Raw genomic sequence first — 18,681 nt, 5'->3', positions numbered from 1 at the left:
GATCCCTCAGGGGGTCACAAGGTTATTACATGTGGGGGTCGCAAGCTGTCAACCTTCACCCCAAACCCCACTTTGCCTCCAGCATTTAAAATGGTATTAAATATATAAAAAAGTGTTTTTAATTTAAAAGGGGGGGGGGGTCGCACTCAGAGACTTGCTGTGTGAAAGGGATCACCAGTAAAAAAAGTTTAAGAGCCACTGTTCTATGCTAACTTTAAAGAATGTAACTACATAAAGTACTATAAATAATCCAATGAGTTTATTTTAAAGCTCGGCTATATATAGAGGCACCACGATACAAGAAGATCACTTTGTCAGGCAGCCACTACACACTACTAGCTCAACTGTTAGCTCAATATGTAGAAATATGCCATTGCAGATTGTAATAACTGACCTTACAGTTTCTTTAGAAAATCTAAACTTTTATTATACATATTGTAGTACACTGAAAATACGTACCCGAAGACAGAAGATCTTGAATTTACAACTGTACAAAAAACAAATAGAAAACATATGGGCTATGCTATAGATGTAACATTTTACAAAATGACATTTCTTGTTAAAGGCACCAGATTCCCAGTGGGCTCTGGCTTAACATTTTTCAGTCTTTTTTCTAGTCAGATCTTGCTATGAATGTGCGAGCCAACCTCAAGCTCTACAGTGTCAAAGTATCAAGCTTCTTTTTTCTATGCAAGTGGTCTGCACTTTGACGTGATTCAGTGGGGGAAATTAGCAACTTCACAGGGGCCTATTTTATTAACTACTCGAAAGAAGATTTTCCCCATCACATCCAGCACCCTATTTTATTTGACTGAAAGGTTAACAGCAAAACTACAAATAAAAACTGAGACCCCTTAGGATCCCCTTTGGACGCTGATCCAGAACTGAAGAGTTAGTCATCCTAAGAACTGGGCAGTGTTTTGGGGAGTTGGATGGGATTTACTAGAGAACGCTTTGGCAGGAAAAGGTGTTTCCTCACCTCAGAAGAGATGAAAGGAGCCATGTTACCTGTTTCTACTCTATACTTCACCCTAGAATCCTAAATAAGAGAAACTAATTCTGTGTGGCCCCTCCGTAACCACGCTGGGGGGGCTTTCACAACCTTAAAAAACAAAAACAGAACACCCACAAAGGTCTCCTCCTTGCCCCCAGCGTAAAATTCCCCAGGGCATTCTTGTTTGCTGAAGCTACCCCACAATGCACATGTGACATTCTGGCTCACAGACTAGGGCCTAGAATGTTGGGCTACAGTAAAGGGAAACAAGAAAAAGGATTTAAAGAATGTTAGCCCTGAACAATGTGTGCACCTCCCACGCCTAGTTAGTGGGGGCTTCAGCACATCATTCTAGAGTTAACTTGGTTTTTGTTTAGCTTTGCAATGCACTGCTGAGCCTCATGTACAAAATCAACTTTTCAGTCATTTAGATGCTAGGTGAAGACAAAAATTATCAAGCTCAAGGAGTCAGATTTGCTTTGTAAAAATCAAGATTAAGTAATATACAGGAATTCAAGTGCTTGCTCTGCTGTTTCCTGAACTTTCTGGTACTTTAGATGTTCTCTTCTCAAAGCACTGGTTCAAGCTATGATACAGGGCTCTCGATGTAGTTTAGTTTTTCAACAGTGTAATGATTCTAAAAACATTTAAATGGCTACTTTCATTTCATATTTTGTTTTTAAAAAGGACACTAGATACTCAGAGCTAGCTGAAATAAAGTTACAGTCCTTAGGGCTAGATCCAGCCAAGAGAAAGCTTTTGTATTTAAAAATAAGACTGCTAATTATTTTAGCAATGTTAAGTTGTCTCAGTTCCAGTGAGAATGAGTTTAAAATATTTTGTTTCTATTTAAAAACTAATTGGTTTAGTGCATATCACTAGTCTTCGATGAATAGGCCTGGAGATTGAAGTCTGTCCATCTACACAGTAAATACAGAGCAGGTAGCAGCAGTGTAAGTTTCCCCCATCCTGCTTCATTCTAATACTTCAACCGAGTTCTGGAGAGACTACTTAGAGAGAGGGAGCATCTCCTTGCCCACGCAGTCCTCCTCCTTGCTGCTGATGGCTGAATTTTGGGGATGTGGAATTTGTCCACTAGACACTGGACTGAGAACCCCAACTCATCGCATGTAAACTGAAGAGCCATCAAACGGCAGCTTCTGATCACTACCAAATGTGAATGAGTTTTGAACCAATAGCTGGGGATGCGAATGCACGTCCCCTGAGGTGTCCACTCCTAAAAACATTGTTTCTTATAAAAAGAAACAAACCCCTCATCTAATGTCTCTATTAGCAGAAGACTAAATGTATTAAAGCAGCAGCAGTTAAGACAGAAGCGTCACACTGGTTTAGTGTATAGAAAACTAGTTATCACATGGACTATTTTAAAACCTGAAAACAAACGAGATTGAAAAGGAATGCAATTTATTCCTTACACATTTTTAAAAAGACAAATACTTCTGACTTTAGCCCTTCACTTGTAATGTATTAAGTCAAAGAAGTTATAACCATTGTGAACACACCTTATAGTGAATTCATTCTAAAAACGAAAACCCTCCACTCATTTTAACTTGTTCCTGTTGCTTGTTTGGCTGATTTGTATCACTTGGAAAATAGTCTACCTCACTGCAGAAATGGAGTAATTAAGTAGAGGGCACTTTCTAGAGTGACAGTTATGCTGAGGAGTCTCGTTCTCTCACTTATACATGCACACAACTTCTTAATGATAATGGAAGTTCCATGCAGGTACCAACAGTACAACTCAACCATTAAGTGTTAGAATGGTTAATTTAGGTTATTCTGGACCTTAATTTCGTTGGAGCAAATATACATACTTTTGATCAAATCACAATAAAATGTTGTAAATACATTTCCTCATTAATGTTTGCCCTGTTCTGATAGGCACATAGCTGGATAATCTATAGGCTGTGTTGGCACACAGATGTATCACTTAGGGGATATTTGCTTTTATCTTAGAAAAAGATCGTGTTGGCCTAAAAGTCATAGATTAATATTCCTTTTTAAGGCCAACCCTGAGTCATCACAAGGCCCCATGTCAGTCTCTCACAATGCTATGTGACTTATCTTTGTACTTCTACCTCCCCAGCATCACCTTCCCAGGCAAGTGCAATTCCACACGAGATTGGCTGAAAGAAATTTAACATGGACATTTAATGCAAGTCTCCATTAAGGGCCAAATTCTGAAGTCACTACTTATGCCTGGTCTACACACAAGATGTACTGCTTTAACTGTACCAGTTCAGTTAAAGTGGTACAGTTATATTGGTATGTGTGCATATATGGTATAGCTATTCCTGTATGGGAAAGGGAATAAGCTATACAAGCATGAGACCCCTTTACTCTGGTATAACTGCATTCACACTAGGGATTTTACTGGTATAACTATATCAGTTTTCAAGAAAGTCACACCCAACAGTTGTACCAGTACAAAAACCTGTGTGTAGCTCAGGCCTTGGTCACCAAGTGCCCAGTGGCTGATTAGTCAAACTTGCACTAAAAAAAAAAAAAAAAAAAAAAAGGAATTTGCCATAAAGGCAGAGTCTCGCTAACCTTCCACATTCACAGATGTGACAGTAACTCACTTTGTGGCTGGAAGAGCCACTCTTAAGACTGCAGTAAAATTCAACTGCTCTCGAGAGGCGTGAAAGCACAATACAAGCTTCATTCCCTCCAAGAGAAAGATAGGTTGCCCAGGGGCCCTGCTGTACACGAGCCAGAGATTAATCTCCACTGTGCGCCTCACGTGGTAGCAAAGAGCTATGATCCCGAAGCAGCCCATAAGCAAGGTGGGAATTCCATTTGGCAATCTTAAGTTTGACACTAAAGGAAAATTATAAATTTTGCTGCATAAAAGGTTAAGATATTCAGTTCCCCTCCATCTCAGTTGATTTATGCCAAATACAGATTAACTCGTGCTGGGCATTAACATTTGCAATACAGTAAGATTAACAAAGCTTCTCAAACCCACCCTATGACCCTGGAAGAGACAAGCTAAACACACAGAGGGTGCCATTAGACATCTACCACTTGCAGTAGTTAGATTTACTACAATCAATCAAATTGCAGGAAGAACTGCAAATACCTGTGGTGGTGCAAGTGTCCATATGTAAATGGAACCCATGTAGTCAAAGTAAATATTTCTGCATTAAAATCTGTGCCCTTGCTTAGTGGTAAATTGTGATTCTGTAATTGTTCTTTCCTCAGTGCTTGGAACTGAAATGCTCTCAAAGTGAAAAGGAAATTTTTCAGCTGTGATCTCAATGTCTGGCACCCTGAATCACAGATTAACAAATCACAAATGTTAACTTCCCCCCTCCTTAAAAAAAAAAGAAAAAAAAAAAAGGAAAAAAAAAAAGGTAAATCTGTCAGTTTGACAGCATCCTCATACTGCATTCACCTGAGCCCAGTTAGTTTGGATAGCTACAACTTGTATTCTGGAAGGGAATAAGAAACCTACACATGAATGCCATTTTGTACAACGGACGCACTCTAGAGGTGCTGGCTGATTCTAGTCTTGGTTTGGTCCACAGTTTGTTGTTACTGAATCTCTTAGGAAACATTAGTTATAGGTTTGTACTTCTTGAGTCTGGTCCACTGGCCCGTAGCATAGTTCATTTCAAAGACTGTGTCAACTAACATGGTGGTGCTCCCAGTGCCATCGGCCTTTGGTAAAACTTCTGTATGCTCGCTAAGTTTAATCTGAATGATGTCGCCTTGCTCTTGGCAAGGATTCTCTGTGGAGACAAGAATAAAAAATAGTCAAACTACAAGTTAAGACACATTTCAACACAGCGTGTTAGCAAAATTAAAGGGTAAGGAAAAGCTTTGGCTTTGCTAGGGCCAGAGGGAGGAGGAAACCAAAAACCTGACAAGCTATAGTATCACTAGCACCTGGAACAAAGCAGGAAGCCACATGCTCTCACAGATCATGGTTTGAGTTAACAAAGGGAACTGAACCCTGAGGGACTAAATTAAGGTTTTAGCAAGGTTACCGGGGTAGGTGGGTGGGTGTTAGGGCTCTCCCTGAGATTTATCATAGCATTTGAGGTCACCTGATGTGCTTGAGTCAATTTTTGCTACATTTAAAACATTAAAGAAGAGGCTCTGTACTCTTGAGCTCCCTCCTCGTCCTGGTCTGACAGCACCCACACTCGCTGATCTTCCGAGCACAGCGCAAGGCCTATTCACAAGACAAGAGTGTGGACTAGTTTGGTCTGTAGGGGTGGGTGCCCCCCCCGAGGTCCACCACATGCTTTTGTATGAGCAATGGTATTATGGTTATTTGTTATTTACTGAGGCATGTGCATGTCCTGAAGGGCACATTTTGTAACTACAAAAATACAGTTTGTCAGAGCAGTCAGATGTCAGCACCCCTCCAACCACCACTCACAAGATTTTAGACTTCAGCTGGTATGTTGACACAGCCATGCCATACAAGCTTTCCGTGCATTGTTGTAGGGGCAAATGTATAGTTCAGCTGTTGCCAGGCAGTGTAGTGAGGCACTCCATACCTTTAAAACAGAGGCTTTCCCTGCTCCTCCCAATTTTTACATTTAAGCCATAAAATAAGATCCTGCCCAGATTATCACTAAAGCAGCACATCTTTACATTTTAGTGGTGCTTCATACCATCTACTGGTCATCAAAATAATGTTAGTTGTAATACATGCCTCTGGATCCTGCCATGAACCCAAGGATAAGAGCCTTTTCTGGCCTAGTAACTTTGTTTGCAGTCTTGAACATTTCCTGTGCGGCATACATTTGCTCCCTCTGCAACATATTAAAGCAAGTGTATATTTCAGTGGAGAAAATGCTACTGAAGAACACAGTAAGTTACATTCAACATCCAAAGATAAGACACAGGCTACATAGTGATCTTTATTCTTATAGAAAATAAGTCCACTCATTCCTTTTCATAAAAGGCACATAGTGGCACACATTTTTGAGGTTGCAAAAGAGTTCACATAAGCCCCATTTTCACACAATTTTAGGGCAGTCACTTTTTGTGACTAGCGCAGACCTCTCAGTGACACCTCCACTCCACTTTTCCTTAAGGACTACACCAGCACATTTCACGTTTCAAAGTTCAGCTGCTTCTGCTATAAAAGTTTTTTAAGGGGAAACTTGTGGTGAAGAATTTCTTTTTATGGGGGGGAAGAGTCTGCTTTACTGACTTGTGTGTGTGTGTGTGCAGAGGTGGCAAGGGAACAAAATGTTAAAACTGTATGTGAATGAAAAATCACTGAGAATGTTCAGGAGCATCTGCTTCGTCCATCTCTTTTGTGACATTACAGATTCTTCCTACCCAGACTGACAGGCCATGGGGCTGCTGCTGGGACAGTTTCATGAAAGAGATTTTTTGAGAGAGATTTAAATATAGCAAACTCATTGAAAAGAAAACAAAAAGGTCAAACAACCCTTTCTTAAGGCCCTGATTCTTTGAACACTTATGCACGTGCTTAACACTGAAGACCTGAAGCTCACGCTTGAGGGCTTCAGCCAGTCACCTGCAGGGCTCAGGAAGGAATTCCAGCTCCCCAGCCCCAATATATTCTATTTTGTTTGATCTCCTATCTCCAAAGCATCAGAGATGGCCACAGCTGGAGGTGGGACACTGGATGGGGCCTGTGTTCTTAGAAGGCACTGAACATTTCCCCTCTCGCATGCTTAGCTGGCTGGTTCTTGCTCAGGGTTTAACTGATCGCCATATGTGGGGTTGAGAAGGAATTGAGAGAGAGAGACTGTGTGTGTGTGTGTGTGGTGAGAGAGAGAGCACGTGCGACCGTCTGTCTCGCCTTCCTCTGGACCATGAAACATCACTTGCCTGGATTATCTGGGTCTCTCTCAGTTAAACCATTTCCCTTCCATTGCAGGGGCCTTGGATATTGATATACCTCAGTCCCTCCCATTCTGCCTGTGGCACATAATAGTCTAGTCCCCTTGTCGGCTGTAATACTTTAGTTTAAGTTTGGTTGTTGGGTTTAGCGTGCAGCTGCTGGATGGTGTTGGTGGTCTGTGACGTACAGGATGTCAGACTAGGGATCTGATGGTGCCTTCTGGCCTTAGAACTCTATGACCTGGGACTGCTCATGTACTTTAACTTCAGGCACGTGCATTAGAGTTTACAGGATCGTGACCTTAATCAGCAACAGAAAAGAGATGTAGTCCAGTTTTTGGAGTATGATTTTTCCTGCATTTTACAGTATTTGACCATTTAAAGCTTTCTCTTTAGAACAATCAATTGCTATCTTCTTCCACTGTACAGTCACTGCTATTTGTGTTGGTTTATAATACAAGTCCTTTTCAGCCAAACATGAGTAGCAGTTATGGTGGAAACTCACCCCCATCCCATTTGTCTCAATGTTTGACTGTAACAACCTCATTAGGTCCATTTACCGTTATGAAAAACAAATGATTTGTTGGGGTTTTTTTTTTTTTAAACTTAAAAAACAAGGAAATCAGGTAAAGAAGTCTACCATACTGAACCATTATGTTTGCACAGATAGAAATCACAAGACACATGAAAACATCCAATAGCAACGTTAACTAGTTGGCAGAGCACTTCTATTTTCGTTGGTTAAAAGATGTACTTTCTACAGCCTCCTGAATGCCAAAACTCAGCATTTGCCAAGCCATTAAAGAATTAACATGCTACTGAGGTTAATAGTAAAGATTTGTGATCCTGAATGAAAACTGCTTTTCATCTACAGACACATTATTACTTACCGTGAGAGAAAGGCTTTTCTTGGGTGGTGGCTGCTGCGGAGTTTGGGGGACTACTTGCGGCGGTTGTGCAGCAGGGGAAATGGCAGGAGGCGCAGTAGGTGTTAAGGGTGAAGTAGGTGTAGCTGCAGCTGGATTTGAGTTACTGTTGTACATGGGTGTTCGTTGTTTGAACTGAGCAGGAAGAGGGGTAGTGTTTGGAGCTGTAGACTCTTCGGGTTGCCTGTTAGCCTGTATGGCCTCTCGCACAGATCCAGCTGCATGAACAAATGTAACAATTAAAAAAAAAAAATCACCCGCAATTGGATAAGGGTCTCAGATACTACAGTGCCTTTTAAAAGTATCTAGATACAGACAGACAAGAGTTCGAGAGAGCCACGTTTTAGTGATGTGATTAAATGAGCCATTTATTTTATTTATGGATTACATTTGAAAAACTACATTCTCTCTCCCTTTCCACTGCATTTCCTTTACCAATAATGGAGAAAGCTTGGGGACTTCCAATTGGCAAATCTCCGTTGCACTATACTTAGCAGTGAAATTTGTATTTAATGGAGTCTGCTTTATAAATTTTTGAGTTTCTACTCCATAATTATAAGTATAGCACAATTATTGTATGAAGACCTATTATGCAGGAGCTGAGATTAGAGAAACTAAATTTTAGAAGCAACTTCCCAAAGGAAGTCAGAATTAATTCCCAGTCTCAGCCAGTCAGTGAATATTGAGAAGAAAGACTGAAAAAACAGGCTAAACAACAGGAATTATAGAATTAAAATCCAGTTCCTGGATCAGTTGTTGTTTAGAGGACCACTGAAAAGGAAAGGGTTACTGTAGAGACCTGCTTTTGGAATGACAGATGAACTGTCCCTTCTCTCCCAAAGTGGATAACCAACTAGTACAATTAAACCTCAAAACCACACACAGTAACTATTTCAAATCCAGTATGAACTCAAAACATTTTAGAGGAAAATCCCAGACAATGATATCCGCCACAGCCAGACACAGATTCTACAATTTATCAAATTATAATCTTGTCATCTGAAGACTCCCACAAGGCTTTACAAACAGAATCTATCTATTAATCACTTAGCTTACCATGACATGCAACTTACTCTTGGCTTAAACAAAGAAGCTGACTCCTAAGTGACTTAGGGGCTATTGAAAATGCTACTACTATTTAACGATGCTAAGCATCATTATAAACAGTTTAGGGCAGGAAGTGAGGAATGTGACCATATTCAATTGAAAACAGACTGGGGGGCACAGAGGGCAAAAGAAGGAGAAAAAACTGGCAGAATGTAAGTGCAGGAGTTGGGATTTCGGCAAGACGCCACATTAACAGCTTTAATCTTGGAGGTTGTTAATAGCTAAAGTGATGCAAGATGCACAGTTTGTTGTATTACATAAAAAAAATAAGGTCAAACAATAAAGCAATTAGATCCTGAATATGTGAAGTACGGCATTGACCAATTTAAAATATTTCCTGCCACAACAATGAAACAAAATGTTTAAAGAAAGAGGTTCTTAACCTTGACCATGAAAACCAGATAGGGCATTCAAAGCCATAAGGTGTATAGATTGTCGGGCTCAATGGGTAGTGATCAATGGCTCCATGTCTAGTTGGCAGCTGGTATCAAGTGGAGTGCCCCAAGGGTTGGTCCTAGGGCCGGTTTTGTTCAATATCTTCATAAATGATCTGGAGGATGGTGTGGATTGCACTCTCAGCAAATTTGCGGATGATACTAAACTGGGAGGAGTGGTAGATACGCTGGAGGGGAGGGATAGGATACAGAAGGACCTAGACAAATTGTAGGATTGGGCCAAAAGAAATCTGATGAGGTTCAATAAGGATAAGTGCAGGGTCCTGCACTTAGGACGGAAGAACCCAATGCACAGCTACAGACTAGGGACCGAGTGGCTCGGCAGCAGTTCTGCAGAAAAGGACCTAGGGGTTATAGTGGACGAGAAGCTGGATAGGAGTCAACAGTATGCCCTTGTTGCCAAGAAGACTAACGGCATTTTGCGCTGTATAAGTAGGAGCATTGCCAGCAGATCGAGGGACGCGAACATTCCCTTCTATTCGGCATTGGTGAGGCCTCATCTGGAGTACTGTGTCCAGTTTTGGGCCCCACACTACAAAAAGGATGTGGAAAAATTGGAAGGAGTCCAGCGGAGGGCAACAAAAATGATTAATGGGCTGAAGCACATGACTTATGAGGAGAGGCTGAGGGAACTGGGATTGTTTAATCTGCAGAAGAGAAGAATGAGGGGGGATTTGATGGCTCCTTTCAACTACCTCAAAGGGGGTTCCAAAGAAGATGGATCTAGACTGTTCTCAGTGGTAGCAGGTGGCAGAACAAGGAGTAATGGTCTCAAGTTGCAGTGGGGGAGGTTTAGGTTGGATATTAGGAAAAACTTTTTCACTGGGAGGGTGATGAAGCACTGGAATGAATTACCTAGGGAGGTGGTGGAATCTCCTTCCTTAAAAATCTTCAAGGTCAGGCTGGGATGATTTAGTTGGGGATTGGTCCTGCTTTGATAACCTCCTGAGGTCCCTTCCAACCCTGATATTCTACGATTCTAAGTTCAAATTAAAGTAAACCAAAATATTTGGTCTTCATTGTATGTGCTTTAATTAAACAAGACAATGTTAAACTCCCCTGGCTAGATAACACACACGATCCAAAAGGAATGAAAAATAAAATGCAACTAGCAAGGCTCAGAACATCACATGATGGTTTTTCTGCAGTTAGATACAATGCTAATACTAGAAAACAACACTAGCGGCTGACACTGCTGATGCTTCAGGCCATGTACTTTCCAGAGCTGCCAAGTTGCAGCCAGAGAGAGATTTATACAGGGCTTCTGAGAGATTTGGAACTCTGTTTCTGAGCCAAGCTTGTGTACATTCTACATGTGCCCGTCTGCAGTGACCACTGTGCCAAAGTTCCTGAACTGAAAAGTAAACATTGCTATGGTAGGAATCTGTACACAAGCACCAGGGTAAAGAATGTTGCATATAATTGAAATGTCAGTTCTTTGTTTACTGAATTTATCCCAAAGTGCTTTGTTAACGAATCACTATTATTTACGTGTATTAGATATCTTACGGACCTGTATGATGACAAGTCCCTGCTCCGTTGTGTGTGTGCGTGTGTGTGTTGGGGGGGCGGGGGGGGTGTTAAACCTTTTAATCCCATGGCTAATCACTTATTTTAACACTTCCCTGTTTTCTATTATTGAATGTAATTTGATTTTTGAACTGTACCTAATAGACCTTCATAAAAATGCAAAGGAAAAAGGTGAGAGGGTGATAGGTTGTGGTTGAACACCATGTGTTAAAGCAGTAACCCTTTAATAAATTATACAATTATTGTTTAACACTTGAGAAAGTACCTCTCTCTTTCACACACCCAGAGCCACAAGGTAATCTTTGGACTAATGTACATTCCTAATGGCTTACAATCAGATTTCCTATAAAAAGACCAAGCAAATGAACCATTTAGGGGGATAAAGAGTACCTTAGCCTTTGTCAGATCTATAATTAAAAGTGATTTCATAGCTACTTTTAAAGTGAGAATTTTTTTAAAAATAATGTAAATGATGTGTCTTTTGTTACTAAAAAACTAGAGGCCTTCTCCTGCAACCCTTACACAAATAGTCCTGTTGAAGTCAATGAGATTACTTACACCAGGGATGGTTGAAGGAATGTGTCCTGCATTTGTAATTACAAATGAATGACAAAAAATATATGAGAGAACCAATGTATTAATAAAGTGCCAGTAGCAAAAATGATTATTGTACCTGGCTGCACTTCGGAGCTTGGGATATAGGAGGAAGATGGAACCACGCTGGGGGTTGCAGGCAAATAGCTTGTAGAAGGTAGTGCGGACTCATTGTTCAGAGGGCCAAGTTTCTGTAAAACAGTAAATGGTTTTGCAGTTCTGCAGCCATATATGACATGACTGCATGGAAATTCTGACCTTTTACACACAATGTCAACTTTGTCATTTCTCTATTTCTCCATTAGCGCTTTCTTTTTGGCACTTGCTTAACAATGTATGTACATGGGAGATTTTTCCAATTATACAATTATAGTTAACTGCTATAATTATATCAGTAACTCCTCACGTGGACACTCTTATTCCAGAATAAGAGTGCCTTATCTTAAATGGCTTACAACTCAATATAAACCAAACTGAAAAAAGGCACTCAGTCTGGTAGAAGAGTGTCCACACAGGGAGTTATACTGGTGTAACTAGTGCAGTTTGAATTCACAGCCTACCTTTTAGTGGTATAACTTCCCTGTGCACATTAGTCGTAGAACACCAGAAACTCCCTGAGATGTTGTCAGTCATTCAAAGTTTAGACAGAATTAGCAGCTTGCAATGATAATCCACCTTTCGGCTTCCACAAACTCCTCACATCCCCTTCTAACCCTCAGAAGAGAAGATCGACCCTAAGTTACATTTAGAAAAAAGCTCTCACTAGTTTTCCTAGAACACATTTAAGTGTTCATTCTGCATTGTATATTAGCAGCAAAATACATCAAGAATAGAACATTATTTTGTGGAATCGTTATAAAATAGTTATTCACTTGGAGGTAAGCTTTAAAGAGGATACAGAACTAGTCTTTAGAATAAAATATCCCAGCATTATGCAGCACAATTTTATATTTCATTGCAACTTAATGTCCTACCTGGGTAGACACAAGGCCAGCAGCATAATCTGGAGTTGCATTTTCCACTACTGTTTCTTCTTTGGCTTGTTTTTCCACCACTTCTGTATCTATTGGATAGAAAAGAAGGAGTTTGTTCAAGTTAACTTTCCTAATTCCTGAACTAAATTTTTTTAGAGTGATCCATGTAGAAGATTAAAAGAAAATTCTGATAAAAATTACTTAGAAAACACATCTGTTATAATTCTGGTAAAATCAACGTTTTTCCATATAAAATACCCACGTGGTTTCATAATCACGCTGATGCTTAAATTAACCACAAAATTTACATTTCACAAAGATACTGAATCTGAGCATTCAGATAAACCAAGCACAGCTATCCATCACAACACTTCTTACAATTGTGATTTCATTCATAAAAATGTATTTAACTTGTTTTGGATCTTACAAAAAAGAACTGAGATTTGTTTTCATTTAGCAAACTGCAAAATCAAGAAAGTGTTCCAGGAAAAACATGCCACCTAATTTGTTTTCTGCATGTGTTTAAGTAGCCCGGTCTTCTCATTCAGGATGATTATTAAATAATGCCTAATTGTTTTTTCATTCTTTTAAGATCATTCAAAATAAATATTTAAGATGCTTGTATACCATATAGATAAAAGATTCAAAATTGATCCTTTCAAAATTTCACTTAGTTATGCAATAAGTATACAATATACAAAAATGTTTCAGAACTTTTTTTTGACTGCAACACAAAAGGAAAAGCTAATGTCACATTCATCTTTGTTGGGATGTTTGTATGTTCAAAAGGGCACAGATAGTTAGTTCAACCCTCTCAACATATTTCCAGGGCACACAGCATTTTAATTAGTGGAATTCAGAAACAAACATGGCTACCTTTAATTCTTCAAGTGCTTGCCCCGTCCATTCCAAAGTAGGTGTGTGCTCACCCCAAGCACCGCCACTCAGTGGTATCTGTCAGGTTGGCTCCAGTGCCCCCTAGAGTTGCGTGCTCATAGCGCTGCTATAAAGGGTTCTACCGATCCTTCTTACCAGTCGCTGGAACTTCAGCTCATTCTTGCATTTTCCCTCAAGTACCCCTCTCAGTGGACTTTGTTCTTTTAGTTGTACATAATTATTTGTAGTGGTTAAGTTTCAGTTATTTAGATTATGGTACCCTGTTTAGCAGGGTTACCCACCCCCTAGTAGCGAGGCATGCCTCGGTCTCCAGGGTTTAAGTCTTGTGTGTCATGCCACAAGCCTATGCCTGTTAGTGACCCCCATTCCAGCTGCCTCAAATGTCTGCGGGAAGCCTACATGCAGAAGCACTGCAGAATCTGTAAAGGATTCAGGCCCCACACTAAGAGAGACAGGGACACCAGACTTAAATTCTTCCTCATGGTGGAGGCACTTCACCCTCCCTTGGAGCCGAACCACTTTGACTCAGCACCGAGTACTTTGGCCTCAATAAGAAGCATGGAGGCTTCTCTTAGAGAGATGCAGCGCTGTTCTGCCTCTCTGGTGCCTTTCTGCTTTTCAGGACTCCTGGCACCATCAGTCATCCCTGTTGCCAAAGATCGCTCCTGTAAGGGACTCTCCATCGCCGGTGCTGAGAAAGAAGCAGAAGAAGATGGACAGGGAGCGATTCCCAACCCCAAGATCTGTGGGACACAAAGACACCGGCAGACTGCGACCCATGCCGGGTCTAAGATGCCAGCAATTCGCCCTGTACTGTTGACTCCAGCCCCAGAAAGGCACCACTGAGTCTGGCACCTTTGGCTCTCTCGTGGTGGAGGGTCCATCAGAGCCCAACTACTCTGGTGATGCCATCCACACCAGAGGTGTTTGAGGCCGTGAGGGAGGAATCGTTGCTCCCAGGACCGCCATCCCCTGCTGTACAGGAGCTGTCAGCGGCGGCACCAGAGACCAGAGCTCCCACAGCACCGTGGCCCAGGATGCCATCAGAAGGGAAACCGGCCATGATGGCACAGCACCAGTATCCTCCCTCCCAGCACCGCTCACCGGCACTTGTCAGCACCACTCCGTGCTGGTCACTTGGCAGGGAGTCCTCGGAGTCTGACTCAGAGGCAGAGTTGTATGTCTCCCGCAGAAGCCGGCACTGCTCCAGTCGGCTTTACCCAATGGTGGACATGGGCCAGGGCATTCCACCAGCGGCCTGGCCACCAGCGCAGTGGCAAATGCCACTACAATGATTATTCTGGAAGGCCTGGGCCTTTCCACCAGTCAAGGGGTCATAGTCCAGGAAATCCTACTCCATTGTTTCAGAGTCTGGAGCTCCCCCACCACGTCCCTCGGAACAGGTATTGAGCCTGGTGCCAAATATCAAGATCCAGCACTGAGAGACCGAGCCGGTGCACAGAATGAGGAACAGTGCCCCTTGCCTGTAAAGGCCTCCTCTTTCTTCTCTCTTGACAAGGCAGTGGTGGGAACAGGCATAGCACCCTCCTGTATAATGATGATTATAGGGAGTACTAGGAGCTCCTCAAAAGGGTAGCTCAAAACCTGGGGGTACATAGAGGAGATTAGAGTCCTCCCATGCCCTGGTGGATATTCCTGCTGCATCAGGCCCTCATGAGTTGCTTTGCCCTTAAACGAAGCCATTATGGACCCCATCAAGGCCTTATGCCAGACCCCAGTGTCCCTATAACCAACGGTTAAAAGGATAGAGAAAAAGTACTTTGTTCCAGCAAAGGGGTTTGAATTCCTTCAAACTCATCCACCACTGAGCTCACTGGTGGTATCAGTGGCCAATGAGTGGGAGCAACAGGGTCAGCAAGGTCCAACCCTTAAGACCAGAGATGCCAAAAAATTAGACTTCTTGGGCAGAAAAGTGTCTTCAACTGGCAGCCTTCAGCTCAGGATCGCAAACCAGCAAGTGTTCCTGAGTTGCTATGATTTTAATTCTTGGAACTTGATGGCAAAATTCAAGAAACTATTGCCATAGGAGTCAAGAAGTGGATTCACAGCCCTAGCAGAGGAGGGAAAATCTGTGGCAAGGGCATCCCTATTGGGAGCTTTAGACACGGTGGACTCTGCAGCCCGATCAATGGCTTCGACAGTAGTTATGAGGAGAGGCTCTTAGCGTCAATCCTTGGGCCTATCGTATGAGGTGTACCAGACCTTACAGGACCTCCCTTTTGAGAGTATGTCATTCTTCTCAGAGCAAACAGACATCAAAATGCACAGCCTCAAGGTCTCAAGAGCCACCCTGAAGTCCCTAGGGCTACATACACCAGCCCCTTCTAGGATGCACTGAAAGCCCCAACCAGCTCACTTCTTCCCACCACAGTCCTGACAGGACTATAGTAAGAGGAGAAGCAGGGGCTACAAGACAAGACCTCTACCCCAGTCCTCATCTGCTTCCGTGCCTGCCCCCCAAGACAATCGGCGGGGTGGCAGACCTTTTGATGGGACACTCAGGGACAATATACGAGGTCAATGTGTGGATCAGATTTCCCCAATTTTTGTGGACCGGTTGTCCCACTTCTATGAGGCATGGTATTACCTCAGATCACTGGGTGCTACACACGATAACACTGGGATACACCCTTCAATTCAGTTGTTCCCCTCTTTCGCACCCCATCCTCAGTCTCTCTTCAAGGATCCTTCTCACAAGCAACTTCTAGCATAAAAAGCCTTCTTCATCCCCTCCCTGTATTCAGGGAACTGGTATGCCGCCCTGGATTTGAAAGATGCTTATCATATTTCAATCTTTCAGGGAAAGAGAAGGTTCCTCAGATTTACTGTGAATGTGTACTACCAATTTGCTGTGCTCCCATTTGGCCTGTCCGCAGCCGCTTGGGTGTTCACAAAGTGCAAGGCAGCCTTCCTGAGGAGACGGGATTCAGGTCTACCCTTATCTCAACAGCTGGTTGATCAGAGGTTGGAGCAAGGTCCCGATGGAGACATATATAGCACAGTCTACTTTCTAGGACTTAGGTCTGTTAATAAATATACAGAAGTCTACTCTCTCCCCAGTTCAAAAGATAGAATTCATCAGGGCGATTCTCAATTTGGTCCAAGCCAGAGCCTCCCTCCTGGAAGCCTGGTTCCAAGCAATATGGGTGCTCATTGAAAGCTTCAGAAACCACCCATTACCATGGCTGGGATGGATCATGATGGGATGGGATCATGAACTTATGTGGTGAAGCATGCAAGACTACAGCACAGACCCCTTCAGGCATGGTATACCTGGACATGGTCATCACACTTCCCTCATTGGTGATCGCCTCCTTTCTTTGGTGGTTAGACCAAACCAAGTCCCATTCTCGAGACCCCAACCATCAATGTCTCTCATCACAGACACATCAGCGATGGGCTGGGGAGGTCACTTGGGGACCCTCAGGAGTCAGGGTCTCCAAAGGAGCTCTTGCTACACATCAATATCAGGAGGTCAGTGTGGTTTGCCTAGCCTGTCAGGCCTTCCAACCCCATCTGAAGGGCAAGTGCATGTTGGTTCTTACAGACAACATGACAGTGATGTTTTATATAAAGCAGCAGCATGCAGCGTGCAGTATGCAGAAATTCTGCATAGCTCACTCGATCCACTTTGAAGCCTCCTATCTTCCACGGCACAGAACAAGCCAGTGGATCACCTCAGCAGATCCTTTTCCAACCACCACAAGTGGTCCATCTGTCCAGATGTCATAAAAGGCATCTTTCACAAGTGGGGGACTCCCCAGATAGATCTGCTCGCGACGAAGTAGAACAAGAAATGTCTTTGGTTCTGCTCCTTCCTGGGTCGCTCATAGACACTTTTCTCCTCCCCTGGACAGACCACCTCTTCTACGCATTCCCTCCCATCCCTCTCATTCACAAGGTCTTGCTGAAGGTCAGAAGAGACAAGATGCATCTGATAGCCCTAGTGTAGCCATGTCAGCACCGGTTCACCATCCTATTAGACCTCTTGATGGAAACGCCAATCTGCCTGCCCCCATTTCCAGACCTGATCTCCTACGACCACAGCCATCTACATCATATGAACATAGCGTCCCTTCATCTCACGGTCTGGAAGTTCCATGGCTGAACTCCACAGAGCTAGCATGCTGTGAGCTGGTTTGTGAGGTGCTTTTAAAGAGCAGAAAACCGTCCACTTGAACCACTTACCTGCCAAAGTGGAAGAGATTCTTGAACTGGTCTATGCAGAAGTGTGTTTCACCTGCACAATCAACTCCACTTGAAACAACAAGTCCTAACCGTGTCATCTATTAGGGTCCATCTAGCTGCGATCTTGGCTCTTCCCATGGGTGAATCGCCATTCTGTTTTCTCAAACTCTAATTGTCGTCATTTTCTTAAGGGCCTGGAGAGGTTATACCCCCAGATATGGCAGCCACTCCCTCCCTGGGACCTAAACCTGGTGTTAGCAAGGCTAACAAGACCTCCATTTGAACCGCTGGTAACGTGATCTCTGCTCTACCTATCCTGGAAGGTGGCCTTCCTGGTGGCCATTATTTCTGCCAGAGGGTCTGGGAGATCTGAGTCCGTACTTTGTAACCACCTTATACAGTCTTCAAGGACACGGTTCAATTGCAGCCATATCCGCCCTTCCTTCTAAAGGTGGTCTCACAATTCCATAGTTACCAGGATATCTTCCTACTGGTCTTCTATCCGAAGCTGCATGTCAACAGGGAGGAACAGAGACTCCACTCACCGGATGTCAGATGTCACCTACTTTGGAATGGACATGAGCAACACATCTCAAAGAACCGTAGTTATGGAAGGTTAGTAGCCATTTTTTCAAAGGGAGGAACCTCCCTTCAAGTTTAAACCCATCTGAGTTGATAATTTTAATTAAAAGTTGGATTTAAGAAAGTGAAATTGATAGGATATATCTGGCTCTTGTTCTCAAGGTAGTTTCAGTTATTAACATTTATACACCTTACAGACATGCTGTACCAACCTAAAGTCTTTCTTCTTCTCTTTGCTTCACGACCAGCACCAACCATATCCAACTCTGAGATATCTAGTAGCTACCAAAAAAAAAAAAAAAAAAAAATTCATTATTGAATTGAAATGTCTTACAAAACGTATTTCATAGAATCACAGAAATGCAGGGCTGGAAGGGACCTTGAGAGGTCATCAAGTCTAGTCCCCTGTGCCAAGGCAGGACCAAGTATACCTAGACCACTTCTGAAGGGTGTTTGTCCAACCTGTTCTTAAAAACCTTCAATTCCACAGCCTACTTTCGAAGAGTATTCCAGAGCTAAACTATCTTTACAGTTAGAAAGTTCTTCCTAATATCGAA

General features: G+C 42.6%; 1 protein-coding gene across 1 annotated transcript in view; it reads right to left on the bottom strand.

Annotated features, from left to right (window-relative positions):
• Nucleotides 1-237: 237 nt before the first annotated feature.
• Nucleotides 238-18,681, bottom strand: part of NELFA (negative elongation factor complex member A) — a 35,772-nt gene continuing 17,328 nt past the window's right edge. The window contains exons 7-12 of the mRNA XM_084625453.1: nt 18,337-18,406; nt 12,437-12,525; nt 11,542-11,653; nt 7,741-7,994; nt 5,685-5,784; nt 238-4,749 (exon numbers count right to left, since the gene is read on the bottom strand). Of these exons, the coding sequence (XP_084481579.1) occupies nt 4,565-4,749; nt 5,685-5,784; nt 7,741-7,994; nt 11,542-11,653; nt 12,437-12,525; nt 18,337-18,406 (810 nt within the window). The 3' untranslated portion in view covers nt 238-4,564. The remainder of the gene's footprint in view (nt 4,750-5,684; nt 5,785-7,740; nt 7,995-11,541; nt 11,654-12,436; nt 12,526-18,336; nt 18,407-18,681) is intronic.

This window comes from Lepidochelys olivacea, assembly GCF_965140295.1.
Source record: "Lepidochelys olivacea isolate rLepOli2 genome assembly, chromosome: 4".
Lineage (NCBI taxonomy): Eukaryota > Metazoa > Chordata > Testudines > Cheloniidae > Lepidochelys > Lepidochelys olivacea.
The sequence above is the reverse complement of the archived record's forward strand: the minus strand, read 5'-3'. Positions and strand labels throughout refer to the sequence as shown.